This window comes from Sinocyclocheilus rhinocerous, unplaced genomic scaffold, assembly GCF_001515625.1.
Source record: "Sinocyclocheilus rhinocerous isolate Xijiao unplaced genomic scaffold, SAMN03320098_v1.1 scaffold1243, whole genome shotgun sequence".
NCBI classification, from domain to species: domain Eukaryota; kingdom Metazoa; phylum Chordata; class Actinopteri; order Cypriniformes; family Cyprinidae; genus Sinocyclocheilus; species Sinocyclocheilus rhinocerous.
Genome location: NW_015626033.1, coordinates 3,103,607 through 3,122,032, shown reverse-complemented (window position 1 = coordinate 3,122,032; position 18,426 = coordinate 3,103,607). Strand labels below are relative to the sequence as shown.

Here is an 18,426-nt window from a genome sequence, read left to right as displayed (position 1 = left end):
AGGCTCTCTGTAGGCCTCCCTTCGAGCCTATTGAGGAGATATCTGATCGCCTCCTTACTATAAAAACTACCTTCCTTCTGGCGATATCTTCCCTCAAGAGAGTTGGGGATCTGCAGGCCCTTTCAGTGGCCCCGTCTTACCTAGAGTTTGCGCCTGGTCTGGCCAAGGCGTTTCTGTTCCCGCGAGCGGGATATGACACACGAGGTTCAGAGCCCGTCACGCTGAAGGGCGTTTCCCTAGCATTTCCGACGCAGCGTCTCGTTCCCTCGAGGAACTAGGGTTACATACGTAACCTGAGACGTTTTACTGCTTTGAGTATTTTAAAACTCAGGTGTTACATAATCTGAAGCTGTTTATTTAATATACACTACAGTTCAAAAGTTTAGGGTTAGTTTGATTTTTTAAAAAGAAAGAAATACTTTAATCCAAGGAGGCATTAAATTGATCAAAAGTGATTGTTTTACATTGGTAGAAAAATTTCTACTTTTAATAAATGCTGTCCTTTAGAACATTATATATATTAATAAAACCTAAAAAATGTACATCACAGTTTTCACAAAAACAAAAATTAAGCAGCACAGCTGTTTTCAATGTAATAAAATTAAATATTTATTGAGCACCAAATCAGCATATTAAACTGAATTCTGAAGGATCATGTGACTCTGAAAACTAGAGTAAAGGCTGCTGAAAATTCAGCTTTGCATCACAGCAATAAATAACATTGTAATAATATTTCACACTATTAATGTTTTTATTTTATTTTTTATTGGAAATGTAGTATTTGTGCATGCTCATTGCCCCTATTTTTTACATTCAGATTACTTTTAAGGTCAATTTAAAATTAATCTTAAAAAAGCACTAATAATTTCATAATGGTTAAATGTAATCTTTAACAAATCTCAAAATGAATATCCATTATTTCTTTTCATGTAGCATGACGGTGATATTTTGTTCATACCATTCAGCATGTTCTTAAATTATACTGTAGATCTTATCCATGAGAAACAAGGTAATCACATTTCTGTGTAATGTTCATAAAACCATTATTTTCGTGCAACAATTTAAGGATGGTTTTATAGACAATTTACATATAAATAGGTCTTGCGCATGTTTCATGAATGAGGCTCAGTGTTTGTGTTTCAGGAAGCCTCAATGTTTAGGTGTGCTGTTCTTCACCACCTGCCCACATTCCCTCACATCTGCGTCGAGCGTGACAGAGTAGAGGTAGCATACTCTGCCTTTGGCTGAATGCAGAGAACACATACTGTAGCGGTGTCCAAATCTGCCTTTTGTGTGTCTACTTAATATAGCTACAGTGTGAGCTGTTGTATTAGTTACAGCATGTGTCAGGAAACTCTCCTAGTTTAGCCCATCTGCATGACTGAAACAAGAAACAGTTCAATCTTGGCTTGCCGTTGTCTGTCAGCATTGCAGCTTCACTCTGGGGTTCCATCGTACGAGCTCCCGGTGTCATGCTGTTGGCGCCCTGGTAGAGCTGGTTGCTATAGCAACAGCTGTCTCGGGTGGAGGGGGCTAGTTTGAGAAGAAATCTGTGCTTCAGTTTCAAGGGCCGATAGGAACATTCTTGAGCACAAAACCCTGCCAGAATCTTGTCGTTAATGATTAGTGGCTCGCTCACCACCTCGCCCAGACAAAAGGGAATTCCTGTCATCCACGACAACTTCAGCAGAGAAAAAAATAAGGGATGGTGTCCATGTCTTTACTTTATACCGCATGTCAGAGCTCCCATACTGCGATTAAAATAAGTGCACTTTTTATGTACATTCAAACTTTAAATGTACTTTCATCAGATTGTCATTTGCAGATTGTTAGAGTGTGCAGTGGTGTTTTTTTATGGAAGCTTTTTTATGAAAAAACAAAACAACAACAAAAAAATTAATAAAATTGTGAGATATAAACTCAGAATTCTGAAAAAAGTAGCCAGAATTCTGAGATACAAACTCGAAATTGCAAGAAAATAATTCAAAATTGTGACAAAAAAAAAGTCTGAATCGTGAGGTAAAAAGTTGCAATTAACTTTTTCTATTCCGTGTCGGAAATGGGCTTCCATACTTTATTGCAGAATAACCAACAGTGTTTGCCTTGATCATGTGACTCTGATTATGCTCGTGATTAAGTTCTTTTCGCTGTCATCATTCAAATCTGCAAAAAGTTCCGCCGCCGGAACTTTCGACCCCAGGAGGTTAATGGGGTGGCCAAACTACACTTTAAGTTCCATTGACTCCCATTCATACGCATGCAAATATGGGAGACCGGAAACGCAAGCTCAAGTGAATTATGCTGCATTCAAAGTTCAAGTCTGATGAACCTGCAAATTTGTATGTATGAAAATACATGAACTTGAGCTGAATTAAAAGAACACAAACTTTAGATCTGCAGGATTACAGCTTTGCAGTAGGCCTAATGTGGAGTAGATTGCATATGTTTACATTTTGGATGCATTATATGATGAACTAGGTTTAAAAAAAAAAAAAAAAAAACGCCACAATGCGCAACTTCATATTACAACTATTGAGGTGTCTGTAGAAATGTTGCGCACTCAAAGTCTAGCGTGACCATGACTTTAGATTGCGTGGTAGTGTTTCTTGTGCAACAATGAACACAGTACGAGCCTTGCTGTCCAATTCACAATCAACTGACTCTTAGAAATGATTCTTTTTAATGCAAGTTTCCTTGTAATTTAGCCGTTTGAATCAGATTCACTCAGTCAGCGAATAGATCAGACTTCACAACTGATGCCCTTACTGAACTGTGAGTCATTTTTCTGTTATATCAAATTCAAAATAAGCTGGGATTCATGAGGTTCGCAAGGCTAAAATCATTTTATTTACCGACTGGTTGTTCATGTGACGTTTAAATAAAAATAGGTACTTGTAACAAATGTGAATAATTTTTATATTCTTTAAAAAATCATTCAAATAATTTAAAAAATAATGAAAATATTAATTATGTAGTGTATATATGTATAAAATAATATTAGTTATTGAAAACAGGTTTTTAATTAATTTAATAGGAGCTTAATAAAGTCATGAGGCATATGTGACAGGAAAAGAAATATCATGCAATATATGCTTAGGAGACATGCAGTATTTGAACAGGCCCCCGGAGCAGTTTATGTAGTGGAGACGCTTTTGGGTGGCAATATTATGTAAGCACATGGCCTGATAAGGAACAGCGAGTGATGGTGGGAGGGAGATGCTTTATGTTAATCTTGCACAAGCCTTTCAAGTGGCCAACGATTAGATTAGAGAGGCATGCGTTAACTCTCCAATTGGGAGAGAGTTATAAAGTGAAGAGGTGTCATTCTGGGGAGAGAGAGAGAAGCAGAGTACGGGTTCCTGTGATTTTAATAGTAGTAGTAAATGTCAAAAGGAGGAAGGATAGCGTGAGTAAGAGGAAAGATTTGTAGCCATGCTAATGAGAAGCCACTCTGAAAGGTTCAGAGCTCTTTTTGTTCGAATTAACTTTAGCTTTTGAGTGCCACCAGGTTTAGAACCGCAGCTTTGAGTGGACACCATCTTGGCCTGATGACCTTGAACAAATATGGCACAGTGAGGCCTTAAGTGAAACACAGATACTGAGAGAAACTGACTGAAGTATTATGAGCCTCAGCACACAGCTCATTCATTATTTCTGTCTGTGCAACGTCTGCTCTCCTTAAGGGCATGTAATTATCAAGATTATAAACAACTGAAGAGTGTACTTGAGTTTTAATGTCTGTTTATAGTGGTGTTTATGTTTTAAAGAAATAGTGCACACCCAAAACTGAAAATTATTTTGGGTGAATTATTCTGTATGCGGTTGTGTCTGCAGACTAGCATGTCACAAGTTAGTAAACGGCAAAGCACAAATGACTCATGACCTTCGTTATGCAACTGTACCGACTCTAAATGACATTTGTGATGAGCAGTACAGATATGTAAACAACACGACTCGTGTAAGCGAGTGTGAGCACCTCTCCGTGTGGCTGTGATAAATAACCACTGCGTGGCAGCCAGCTTGTCCTGCTGATCACTCCAAAAAAAACTCCCAACACCTACTAACACTCCTCTCAAACCCACACACTGTGTGATAGCACCCAAAGTGCGTACATTGGCCTGCTGAAACACTTTCTAGCCAGTTACAAGCATTATGTAATGAAGGCTAGTTGAGGTTCAGCCTCATGCTTATTCGTTTCTGGATTTACATGCATATTTATAGCTTTTAATGAACGTCAACTATGGAAATAGCAGCAGTGCTTAAATGCAGGAACAGTGCAGCCAATTATCAAAACAATTAAGGTTTTAATTTTATATAACTGTGCCATTTGCTTTGTCAAAAAGTAGTTGGACATTACAAACCATATAAAAACTGTTGTAATTTAACTAATGATTTAGTCGGTGAATGCAATGTTGTGGGTTTGAAGCTCATTAATGAGATAACCCTATCCTCTTTATCTGTGTGACAGTGTTGGCTACTTCCAAAACAGAAGTCTTTGCTAATCCATGTCTCTGTGTTCCTTGACAGTGGCCCATCCTCAGGAACCGCACCATCCACCAGAAAAACTGGTTATCCAGTGCTATAAGTGTGGGGAGCCATGCAAGGGAGAGGTTCTCCGGGTGCAATCCCAGCACTTCCATATAAAATGTTTCACATGCAAAGGTAAGATCTATTTACTACACAGTGGCTGTTAGAACACCTTGATCTATTTGCAAACATTGTGAAAACTTCTGACAGCTCATTTCTTAGGTCAAAGATTGACGGATGAATATAGTAGCACCAAATTCCGCTTTAGCCTGTTTGTCATTGTGGAAGTAATTTAATTACATTTAGTAATTTAATTACATTTAGTCATAGCTTCACCCAAGTCAAAAATGTGACCAAAGGATAAGAGGAACAAAGCTGGCTCTGATAAAGCAGATGGCTTGTGGGGTTGAGTAGAGAGGAACCCAGAACTTCATTACCTGATGAATGAAACCAAAGTTAGTCCAAAGCTGTATCATGCCCCCTCCGCACTACCACGGTATTTTAATTAAATGGGCCACTCATTCCTTGTCCAGTCTTCTGTGGTCTTCATGTCTGTTTTACCGGCATCATTTGGCAGGAATTATGGAAATTCTGACTGAATTTGCTTGGTGAGTCTTTCTTGAAATGATATAGGCGGACAGCTTTGGCAGGAAGTAGTTTGAGTTTGTCATCAAACGTTTTTATTTAGGCCTGTTGTGGTTGTACATGAAGTACGGACCTTCTTTATTTAGTTGAAGTGTTTTTGGCTGTCTCTCTAAAAGCTTATTTTCATTCTTTGCACTCCATATAGATCAACCCTCAGGTTATATAAGAGAATGTAAGGTTTATGTGGTGGCGTGTTGCCAGTTGCAAAGAGCAGACAACTGATTTCCTTCTGGAAACCTCAACAAGACCGCAATTGCTCAATGTGCCTTTGTATACATCAGTGGCGGGCCGTCAGGGCCAGCAAAGCCTTCTCTGCTGGCCTAAACAAATGGCATTCATTCTCGCTACATAAGATACCTATCTGTTATGTAGTGCCCTGTTATACTGCATTACTGTGTAATATTTATGGTTTCTATAGCCGTGGCATCATTATGATGGTATGAAGAGATGGATTAATTCATGTAGGACGCCACTGAAGGCCTAGGTGTAAAATGCACGGCCCGCCACTGGTATACATGTAAGATAGCACTCAAAGAAGAAAAACGGTCAGTTTTTGCATTCTTGATTAATGTGCAGCACTTTAATATGTAAAACATTGAGGACCTGTTGATAGATAACGGTGTCCTCTTCAGCCGTTTGAATGTCATTGCCATGGCAACCATACTATTAGGTGTCTGTGTCTGGCTGTAAAAACATTGTATGAGGGGTCTTGACAATAAATATCAGTGCGTCAATAAGCTCCTGTTCCCAACAATCCTTTAAACAGCCCTCAGAAGCTGAGGTCTCTCCGGGTTTTCTTTAATCTCACCTGAGCAGTTCATTCCACTTGTAGTTCCTCATTAGTCACTTATTGCTGATGCCGCGTTAGTCACCTCAAACAAGGTCATAAATGAGAGTGCCCTGTCATCACTGAGATGAAGGACTATATGAGGTTTCATTCTTTCCACTGTTAACTAATTTCAGTATTTGAACTGAACAACAATTTTATTATATATACATATTTTTAAATATATTTTATTATTTTATATTATGTTTTATTTTATTTCAGTATTTTAGTTTAAGAACAAATCTGTGATTTGGAAACAAAATAATGTCTCTTACATTGTGTCGAGTGCTTTGTGAGTTCAGCCCTGCAGTGAGATCATGATGGGCGTATGAGCGGAGACTTACATCATTACTATAGCAACCAATGCAGAGACACTGGATATTGATAACACTGTCTGAACAAACAGATCAGATTTTCTCAGTCACAAAATGGCAGAGCCAGACGGTAAGTCCTGAAGACTGGATTTTTTTTTTTTTTTACTGGATTTGGATTAGGGCTGTGCGATATTGAAGAAAAATGCGATATGCGATACCTTGTTAAAAAATGCGATATTCGATATGCGATACGATATTGCTTAAAGTGGGTAAAATCAATTTCAATTATATTTTAAAATATTTAAAAATGAAAATTATATAACCAATTTGTTTCACATTCTTTCTCGGAAAAGAAAGAATCACTACAACTTCTGAAAGTGACCAGCAGTGTTTTAGCAGTACATAAAAAGTTATGTCACAAATCAGAAAATGTGGTTGTTGATTGTGGTCTGTGGAATGTTGGTCCACTCCTCTTCAACGGCTGTGCGAAATAGCTGGATATTGGCAGGAACTGGAACACGCTGTCGTATACGCCGATCCAGAGCATCCCAAATATGCTCAATGGGTGACATGTCCGGTGAGTATGCTGGCCATGCAAGAACTGGGATGTTTTCAGCTTCCAGGATTCAATTTACGGGCAACAGCTCTGGTGGACATTCTTGCAGTCAGCATGCCAATTGCACGCTCCCTCAAAACTTGCGACATCTGTGGCATTGTGCTGTGTGATAAAACTGCACATTTTAGAGTGGCCTTTTATTGTGGCCAGCCTAAGGCGCACCTGTGCAATAATCATGCTGTCTAATCAGCATCTTGATATGCCACACCTGTGAGGTGGATGGATTATCTCGGCAAAGGAGAAGTGCTTACTAACACAGATTTAGACAGATTTGTGAACAATATTTGAGAGAAATAGGCCTTTTGTGTACATAGAAAAAGTCTTAGATCTTTGAGTTCAGCTCATGAAAAATGGGAGCAAAAACAAAAGTGTTGCGTTTATAATTTTGTTCAGTATAGTTCACACCAGAACTAGTTAATAGTGAGAATTGGTCCCTATACTAAAGTGTTACCAAAAATGCTATGATGTAAAATGAATAAGAAATATTTTAGATTCTGCACCATTTCTACTATTTGTGAAATTGGTAATGTGACTCTTTGTACAGACGGTCAGATATTCTTGCTTCCAAGCTCAAGATGCTCATTGGATCATTCTCAAAATGATGCTGGAGAACATAATCATCAGATTTTTCATGCAGCTCAAGTGGTGCTGCCATTAAAGCAAAAGATGGAAAAACCAAATGCATTCTGAAATTCTTGTTGATTGTTCAGTTCAACTTTTCACTCAAATTGTTATGTCCCTGATGGGTCAAATTTTATTATTATAAAATATTATTTATTATATTCAACTTTTTACTCAGTGTTAAATGTGCACATCAATGCACATGTAACATACATGTAACAGTAACATATATACATTTTTATGCAAATGATACAAAGCTACACACAAACCAAATATATTCTGAAATGTATGTTGATTTCTCAATTCAAATTGTTATGCTAAGCAATTTTCCATGGAAAAATATCAGACAAATTTGTATTAAATTAGTAAAATGCGAAATAGAAACATTCAGACTTTTGGACCACACTTTACTTTTTGAGTACCATGTGAGTAATAAATGAATATTGAAATCATTCAGTACCATTATATTATATACTCAGAGTGTCATTGTTGTCCAGTTGTCCTGCATGGATGCATGGGCATTAACGTATATTAATCCTCATCTTTCCTAGATTGTCAAATATAGAACGAGTAAGACTATTAGTCTTTACTAGTGGTCTATTTCTTAAACACCGAGGAGGGCAGGACAAGGGCTCAGGTTAAGCAGACCGGTGACTTGTAGTCCACTTACAAGGAATCCATAATCTAATGGATCTCCCGTATTTCTGGTCAATCAGCTCCATTCCTAGTAATCAGGATTCGGACTATTGCATAAGGTCTGATGTTACTTTCTCTGTGGATATCTGGCAGGAGTGCTTCAGCTGGGGTGACCTGCCAATACCTGAACTCTGGCAAGAGAAGATGCAGTGCTCTACAGCTCAGTTGTAAGCGAATGAGCCTTGCTGTGCTCTATTAGTTTCATTTGTTCACTCTAAGCAGGCTCACTTAGACCGCTAGAGTGAGCATTTGCAGTCGACATCTCCAGCTCCGCTCCCCCCTTCTCTACGGTGATTACTTTATATTCCTGTCCACGTCTCATCCTGTCTTTCTGCACGTTCTCTTTCCCTCTCTTTCTCTCGCTCTGTGTGGGAATGCTGTGTCAGTCTGCAAGCCTGTGTGTGCTATTTCGGGCATAGTCTCTGGGAGCTGTTAAAGCGCTGCAATGCTGGAAATAGCTCTGCTGATTCCCATTGGGAGGATAAGACGGCAGAGGAGGGGTCTGCACACACCTCTACAGAGACTGCCAATCTGCCTGTGAACATGTGTGCTTGTGTGTGTGCCAGTCACTCCGCAGCTGTGGGTTTGCATTAATGATGAGTGGCAGATGCCCCTCGGGGTCAAAGGTTACGTGCTTGAACTGTCATTCTCACAGCCAAGAAGATGATGTCACGGGTTGACCTCAAAGCAACAGATTCCTTTCACAAGTATTTGAGCATTTCATTTATAGGAGGATGTGTTTTGATGAAGTTACTGCTGTTTTCATTGTTTTCGTTTTAAGAGAATTTTCTCTGTGAGAACCAGATCATGTTACTTAAACTGAGAAATTGTTCCTGTTGAATAAGAGGAAACTGAATCCCTAATTCTGTGGCTGCAGTTAAATAAATGTTCTGATTCATCACCCAGTTTGTAAAAAAGAATGGAAAACAATTACAATGGAAGTCTAAGAGTGATTATACAAATGTCACACTATTTCCAATAGCATTTTTCATAGTATTTATAATATTTAAAGAGTAATATGCAAGTTTTTGTTTTTGTGTGCACACACCTAGGTTGTTCTGCAATTGTTAAAGGGATACTTTACCCGAAAAGGACATTTAATCTCCCTCTCAAGTTGTTCCAACCTGTGTGAATTTCTTTCTTCTGCTGAACACGAGAGAAGATATTTGGAGAATGTTGGTAACCAAACAGTTTTTCCATAATATGGAAGTCAATGGGGACCAGCAAATGTTAAGTTACCCACATTATTCAAAATATCTTACTTTATGTTCAGCAGAAGAAATAAACTTCTAGATGTTTGGAACAAATTATGGTTAATGATTGCAGAATTTTCATTTTGTGTGAATTATCCCTTTAAGTGAATCCACACATCTATGCAAGTTACACTGATTCAAATCATGTTTGGGATCAGTAAGATTTGTATTAATTTGAAATAAGTGTCTTATGTTCTTCAAGGCTGAAAGGTTCATGAGCATAAATAGTCTTACTTTTAGTAGACTTTAGATTTTACAGCATTTTACTGAACAAATGATACTGTATGTGCACTATATATAAAACTAAGCTCAACATTTCTGCTTCAGATTCTATAGTAAAATCGCCCATAGACTTCAAATGTAAGTGCATTGCTGTCAACAGTGTTTTGTTGTTGTTGTTAGTTAGTTTTTACAAACTAAAAGATGTGCTAATTGTTTACATAATAATAAAATATGTTAGTTACACTTTAGTTTGGGGACCAGTTCTCAGTATTAACCAACCATTAACTATGACTTTTGCCTCAATAAACTTATCATTTGCTTATTAATAGTTAGTAAGGTGTTAAGTTTAGGTATGGTGTAGGATTAAGGGATCTAAAATATGGTTATTCAGAATAAGGCATTAATATGTGCTTTATAAGTGCTAATAAACTTATAAATGCTAGCAATATGCATGCTAAGCAACTCGTTAATAGTGAGAATTGGTCCCTAAACTAAAGTGTTACCAATATTTTTTATGGTAACTGACAGGATGCTGGTGGTGACAATAGATCTTAACTTGCATTTAATCTGGTTTATTTCTTATTAGAATTAAAGTTTTAATAGAGTTTTGTGTGTATGTGTGTGGTAAGGGCTAATGAGATTCTTTATTTAGAAAAAAGTGGAGCCAGAGAAATTCAGACAGTCCTTACTAAAATAGTGGAGAGGATTTTTCTGGCACCTGTCACATGTCAGAGACGCACAATACCAACCAGCCAGACTCCATGTTGCACACATATAGACTCAAACACACACATGCACACACACACACATACACACACACATGCTCCTTCCATTCCTTCTCCCATTAACTAAACAGTTGTCAGTTGTAAAACAACCTCTCTAGTTTATGCAACCACACACACACACACACACACACACACATTTCTCCAAAGTGGACAATCATAAAAGCCATTATAACTCATAACACAGTAAGCCATCGTGAAAGCAACAAATAATGTACTGCTCTCTCTAAAACCCAGCATTAAGTCAGCAAGTTGCTTCGGATACAAAACACAAACTGTTATGTAGTGATGTGTGTCTGAAACTAGCCCTGTAATGTCAGATCGAAGGCTGTAATACTGTGGCTTCACACATGCAGCTGGGACAGGAATCAACTAGGAGTCCAACCAGAGGTCATCCTATATAGCCTATATAGTAATTATTAACTTAGATTGGAGTGTTTTATCTGGCTATGACGTTGCAGATATATTTCTGTCACACTTGAAAAATCCCAATTTACATCTATTTAATGTATCATTTTCTCAGCAATGATATTTAACAGACTTCTGCTTAAGTGTCCTGCTTCTCAGATTTTCATCTTCAGAGAAAGCGACTCAAGTAATCTCATTTAAGATGGTCTCTTCTAAGTTTATTATTTTACCTGAATACTGAGCTCAGAAAGTGACACTTCTGAAATTCTGTAGAAAACAGTAAATCACAAAAAAAAATGACTTTAGATGGGTTTTCACAGGCAGGGTCACAAATGTGTCTTAAACTCACCAAAGCGGCATTTATTTGATCAAAATACAGTAACAACTGTAATATTGTGAAATATCATAGTAATTTAAAATAATGGTTTTCTGTTTTAATATATTTTAAAATTAATTTATTCATTTAACAGTAAAGTTGAATTTTCAGTCATTACTCTAGTCTTCAGTATCACATGATCCTTCATGTGTCACGTCATGTGCAGTCATTCTAATATGCTCATTTGGTGCTTTCTTCTTATTATTAATGTTGAAAACAGTTGTACTGCTTAATTTTTGTGGAAATATTTGGAAGAATTGTGGTATTTTTGTGGTCACATTTGATCAATTTAATGCATCCTTGTGGAATAAAAGTGTTAATTTCTTTAAAAAAAACAGTAGTTCTTATAGTTATATAGTTTTATTGTTATAGTAGTTTTAAGCAGTAGTGTATATGCCTTTTTTTTTTCAATTTTTATAAACAGTTGACATTTTTTTTGCTGTCATGAATTTCCATCAGTCAATTCTTCATACTGTCCTGTGCACTTTATTAAATTTGCTGTGCTCTACCATGTAAACTTTAAGACTCACACATGCAGTGGCTCATGGGAAATTATTATAAGCACAGGAAATATATGTTTAAGGATTTAAATTACTTGCAGCAGTACCACCTGCATTCCTTGCTGAGGTCAGACTCAGAATTCTGCTCCCAGGTGAATCATACATTTGTGCCACGTAGACTCAGTGGTCATTTTAACGATCTCTGCATTTTATTTTGCAACTTTGCTCAATGTACATACACCTCAACTCATGCAGCATGAAAGATGTGTCGCCATTAGTATCCACTCACTCTGTCAATGCAGAAAATCAAGCCAACAAAATTAGCTTTTGTTACTGATGTTTATGATCTACATACAGCTAAATGGAGTTTTTTTTAAGGGTTCATATAAAAATAAACACTTGATTTACTCCAAACTCATATGACTTTATTTCTTCTGTGGCACACACACACAAAAAAAAGAAATTTTATGAAATGTACTGTTTGTTTCTCCATGCAAGTATATAGAATGGGGATTGAAGCTTCAAAAATGATGCTAAGTCACCATAGGCATATCATAAAACTGGTCAATATGATATTCATAAGCCACCTGAATCAATACAATATCTTTGTGTGATAATTTACCACTGCAACCTGATCATTAAAACACTGAATGAAGTACGGGATCAGTCCTATTTATGTGAACCAGATCAACCGATTTATTGAAAAGATGATCACAGTACATTTTTACTTCTCTAATGAATGCAGTTTTTGGGCTGAACTATTCTTTTAAAACTCTCCCACATATTCAGCCTGAGATCTCCAGTCATGAGGCTGGACAGCCTTTCTGGACAACATGGTAGTACTTTGTTATAACGCTGTTGTTGTAGTATCACATGGATAATAAATGGTCCCATGCTCTGTGCCAAGAGGCCCCTCATGCCAGCCAGGGTTCTTGTTTGGGAATCATTTTATCTGCTCTATTAGCTGATCTCACACAGTGATTAAGTGCATAAAAATGAAGTATAAAACCACACCACACTAAAAAGATGAGAGAAAACTTCACAGAGACTGTTTGTCTATACATCCCACTGCTGTTACGGTATTTGAGGGTGAGATGTCTCTCCAAGAGGAGAAACTAGAAGTCATGTAGAAGTCTCAAACAAAGTGGAGAGAAACCCATGCAGAAAGAGTGCTATCCACTAAAGTGCAGGGGAGAAAGCAGCATGCTGGGAATCTCATTAAAATATTGATGAAGTCTGTGAAAGCTTGTTTGATGTCTGCAATATACTGTATGGGAAACCCGGGGCGTTCTGCGCTTCTGCACTCTGTACAGATTGCAACTTGGCTTTGTTTCTGAGGCTCTTTGCATCATAGTATCTGAACTGAATCTGAACTAAAAAAAAAAGTCACATTTGAGTTGAATCAGATGTCCCTACTCTTCTTAAATCTTTCCAGTATTTCATATGAATATTTTTTTTCCCTTTCCATTCAGACGGAGGCAGTTAGAGAGTGTGAGGATGGAGAGGATGGCTCAGTGATTGAGAGTATGGATGGATGTTTGTTCTGGGAGGAGTTAGCAGGCTGTTCTGTTGAGGAGGGATCTGACAGACAGCCGAGAGCGTCATTACACTTGCATCATTGCTCACGACACACACACACACACACACACACACACACACACACACACACACGCACACATACACACAAACACACACACACACACACACACATGCACACGCACAGTTGAACTCCCAGTCACTCCAGTCCATGTAACTACTGCTTCTCTTCTGTTAAGAAGACATGTTTTAAAAGGTTAAAGGCCTGCAGACATGTTTAGAAGGTTAATATGTTATATAGAGGTTATATAGCAGATATATAAGCAAATTTTACCTAACAATACTAGTTTTGCTGTGTGCAAACTGCTCTGGTGCCCTAGCTTTTTTTATAATGTAGATTTGGTGTTGTCTCAAGATGGGACATCCAACGTGAAATATAACTGCAGACAGCCCAGAATAGTAGTGGCAGTTTTATTCCTGTGGTCTGTGGTTACAAGATGTGCATGAAACAACATTAATGGGTATGACATTTTCTAAACTGGCATCCTGGCATTTTGTACCCTGTCAGTGAAGGTTACCCAAATGCCAGACACAAGCGAGGGCACTGGCTGCGACTCTTACACAACTCTCTCTGCTAATCACTGCTGTCTCCAAAGCCACCTGCTTGTCACATTCGTCTGTCTAAATAGACCTAATCTTCCAGAAACAGAAGACAGATTCAATGAAGCAAAAGATATGATGACAGCTATGGAGATGGGAGTACAAATAACATTTTGGATTTGTGTTGAAAACTTAAAGGCAGAGTAAGTGATTTTTCAAAAACACTTTAGAAAACTGATTCGGGCCGAATCACAAAACAAACTTGTAGCCAATCAGCAATAAGGCGCGTGTCTACCCGTGATGTGGAGTTTCAAATATCAACATTGGCTACCAGAAATCACTTACTCTGCCTTTAATGTGAAAAACGTTAAACCAAATGATCATTTTAAGTCAGTTTATTCATTTGGCAAAGATGGGAATGCATCTCCTTAGCTATATTATCAATCAAACTATATTTGCGCCACTTTTACTAACTAGAGATGAATACATATGTACTATTTTGTGTTGTTTGTTATTTCTATAAATCAGAGATGCCCAAACCAGGGCCCAGTGGCCAAAGTTGGCCAGTGATGACCTTTGATTTGGCCTGATGCCATATCACAAGATGATGGAAAAACATAGAAAAAAAACATATCTTTGTTTCAAAATATTCATATCAAAATGTTAAATTTTTTTATTTTTTATTTTTTGCATTAAAATGTGAGAAAACAATTTGAAGTGAATTTGCTTAAAAAAATGGTCACACATTAATAAAGTCCATGAAACCGTAAGGTATAATAATGAGTCACAGAGGTGCTGAAATTTAGCCTAGTGCAGGTTTCCCAAACTGGAGTTTGTGAAGGAATTGCTAGGTTAAATGATAAAAATATAAAATTAAAATAAATTAATAAAAATAAAAATAATCAAAAATAAATTACTTAATAAAAATAAGATGAGAAAAATAAAATTATTAATAGTTAGTAAGGTTATAAACTAGTAATAGATAATAAGTAATAGGTAATAAAAATAAGATTTTTTACATGAGAGAACTGTGAACAGGCAAATATGTTGTTAAATTATTAAATTATATAATATAAATATGCAGAACTTCAAGTAAATATTTAATTTAATCACATTAAGCAGTGGTGCTAAAACCGGAGATGGGTGTTTGAATGTGGTCTGCATCATATGCTGTTTCTTCTCCATTTTGCCCATATTTTCCTGTGAAATGTACACTCCATTTCATAAAATGGTGAACAACTGTGCCTCTTATATATTTACAGGTTGGAATGTATTAGGATAGACAGAGAAAAACAGATAGAGAGAGAGAAAAGGACTGAGAGGAAGTGAGAAAAAAGGGGGCTTGTTGAGAAGGGGGTATCATGTGACGCTAAACAAGCTGTTAAATATCAGTCTTAGTCTGCCAAGGAGCTTTCAGACAGATCTGGCATGTGTGACGGCAGGATTCCACATAGACACGCTTGCCAAGAGGACACAGACCTAACATACCTATTCATGCAGACCTATATAAAGTGTCTGAACTTGTGCCAGAGTCTTGAAAGCTCATGAAATCTTCAGCGTACCAAACTCTCTCTTTATTCACCTTTGTCCTCAGACATTGGCCAAGATGTGCATAAGCCCCCTGACCTTATGTTTGCTGGCAACCAAAATGTGTAAATCCCAGTGCAAAAGAGACGCACTAGTGTGACTACTGAGTTTGAGAGCCAAACAAAGTGTCATTTATTTGGAAGCGGATGGTGTGTGTTTCAACATTGTGTTTCAGATTTCACTCAAGACTGTCTTATACTGTTAGATCTCATTAAACTTCCTAATTCTATTCTAATTTCTGATTTCTTTGTTCTTGAATTGACATTCAGTGTGCGGTTGTGACCTGGCCCAAGGTGGTTTCTTCATGAAGAACGGGGAGTACCTATGCACGCTGGACTACCAGAGGCTACATGGCACTCGCTGTAATGGCTGTGGAGATTTTGTTGAAGGAGAGGTGGTCACTGCTCTTGGGAAGACCTACCATCCCACATGTTTTGTCTGCACTGTTTGCAAGTAAGAGTTTACCAAAAGCAAGCCAATTTCATCCGCATTAAAACATGTATGATTTATATTTGTATGTGAAGAAAAAGCTGAATTAGCCTTGGACTTGCTAACACAATAAGTTAGCTAGTACTAGTAGTCAATTAGCCATTTTCCTGTTTAACACTGTAAAGCTGCTTCAACACATAAACAAAAACAAAAAACCCAGAAAAAATATTGTTAAATATTATTACAATTTAAAATATTTTTTCTATTTTAATAGATTTTAAAATGTAATTTATTCCTGTGATGACAAAGCTGAGTTTTCAGCATTACTTCAGTCTTCAGTGTTACATGATCCTTAAGAAATCATTCTAATGTTCTGCTTAATATTTTTGTGGAAACCATGATACATTTTTTTCAGGATTCTTTGGAAGTTCAAAAGAACATTTATCTGAATATCTGAAATTGATTTTTTTTTTGTAGTTGTTACTGTCACTTCTGATCCAATTAATGCATCCTTGCAAAATAAAAGTATACATTTCTTTTTTTGAAAAAAATTACTGACCCCAAACTTTTTAATGGTAGTGTAAATGCCTAAATGTCTTTGCATCCTTCTTCTGTTGCCAGACGGCCATTTCCCGCTGGTGATCGAGTCACGTTTAATGGAAAAGACAGTCTCTGCCAGAGCTGCGTCCAGCAAACTTCCCAGACTCCCAAAGACATCAGCGCCTCTAGTAGTGAGTCCACACTTGCACACACACGTGTGTTTGTGCTTATTGGTTAAGTTTTAGTGTCCTACTCAGATTTCAGCTTGCCACAATCATCCCCTTTTATAGATGTGTTAGATTGTGTAGTTTATGCGTGTGTTGACAGGTCTTATACTGCTCAGGACTCAAGGTCATTGCTGCTAGTTGGAAACTCCCTGTCTCTCAATCCCATCAGAAGCTATATGCTTTGGTTTCCTCCGCATCTAAATCCACTGTTTGGAATATCAGGAACCATGATGTGATGCATTTTGGAAAATCTGAAGTCTGGATTTGTAGTTTTTTCAAAGGAGTAGTTCACCCCAAAATGAAAGTTCTGTCATCATTTACTCACCCTCAAGTTGTTTCAAACCTTTAGGAGTTTCTTTAAAAAAAAGTATTTTAAAGAATGTGGGTAACCAAACAGTTGCTGGTCCCTATTGACTACCGTAGTGTGGAAAAAAATACTATGGAAGTCAATGGGGACCAGAAACTCTTTGGTTCAACAGAAGAAAGAAACTCATACAGGTTTTGAACAGATTTCAAACAGATTTTTAAAAGGTTGAGTAGTGCACTCCAGCCTTTATTAGCAATGCTCTAAAATCCAGTCAGAATATATTTGAAACCGCATAGCAACACCCTGACAACCACCACAAACACTTTGCTTATAACAGTGCTTATATCAGTCAGAATACATGTACTGTACGTTATCAACATAGGAATGCCTTGGCAACCATCCACAGCACCCAAACACCACAATGGCTTTTACACAGGGAAGTATTTTCTCCGATATATTGTTTTAATAAGGATCCCTGCTTCTTTTCAGACTTCTCTAGGGTTACTTGAGTTGACAGGATGCTTAGACCAATTCCTGTGCTGTCAACCAGGGAAAAACTGATCTCCTTAAAATCTTTCTCTCTTTGATTTCTTTCACTCTTTTATCTCACTTTGAGGAAGTTCTTCATCCTCCTCCGGCAGATTAGGGGTCCTTTTTGTGTAATTTAAACTGCGTGCCTGCTGGTTGTCCCATTCTCTCTCACTCGCTTTCTCTGAGCTTCCGCTTTCTGATACATTCTAGACTGATGGATGCTGACAGGTCAGGACTCCATATGTGTAGAATGTGCCGATTTCCCGAGGCTTGGGATTTCCTTATTATAGTAAATGGCTTTAGTCATTAAACTCAAATTGTCATAAAGCAGGGAATTGTTGTTGTTACATAACAACATCAGGTGATGGACAATTACAGGAGCAATTTAGCAATGAATAGCTGCTGTGTTGCAGAGGAGAGAATTAATGTAATTCTAAACATTGCATCATGGGATTGAGTTGATTGAAAAAAACATTGTGTAGACCAAGTATTAGTGAAGTTTGACAATTTTTGCTTGGGTGGAAAAAAGGTGCAGGATACACACACACACACACACACATTACTGTTCAAAAACAAGATTAAATACTTATTCAAGAACATATATATAAAACGCGACAGTAAATAAAGACAATGTTACAAATGATTTCAGATAAATGCTGTTTTTTTTAACTCTCTGTTCATCAAAGAATTCTGAAAAGATGTATCTACAAAAATATTAAGCAGAACAACTGTTTTCAGCATTGATAATAATACGCTACTTGAGCACCAGATCATAATATTAGAATAATTTCTGGAGGATCATGTGACACTGAAGACTGGAGTAATGAAGATTGGTGTAAAATAAAGTCAATTTCAAAATCAATTAATTTCATAATATTGCTGT

At 37.3% G+C, this 18,426-nt stretch overlaps 1 protein-coding gene across 1 annotated transcript in view; it reads left to right on the top strand.

The window, feature by feature from the left end:
* Nucleotides 1-18,426, top strand: part of LOC107708159 (actin-binding LIM protein 1-like) — a 53,969-nt gene that overhangs the window by 9,940 nt on the left and 25,603 nt on the right. Inside the window, exons 2-4 of the mRNA XM_016512327.1 lie at nt 4,528-4,662; nt 15,779-15,962; nt 16,560-16,669. Of these exons, the coding sequence (XP_016367813.1) occupies nt 4,528-4,662; nt 15,779-15,962; nt 16,560-16,669 (429 nt within the window). The remainder of the gene's footprint in view (nt 1-4,527; nt 4,663-15,778; nt 15,963-16,559; nt 16,670-18,426) is intronic.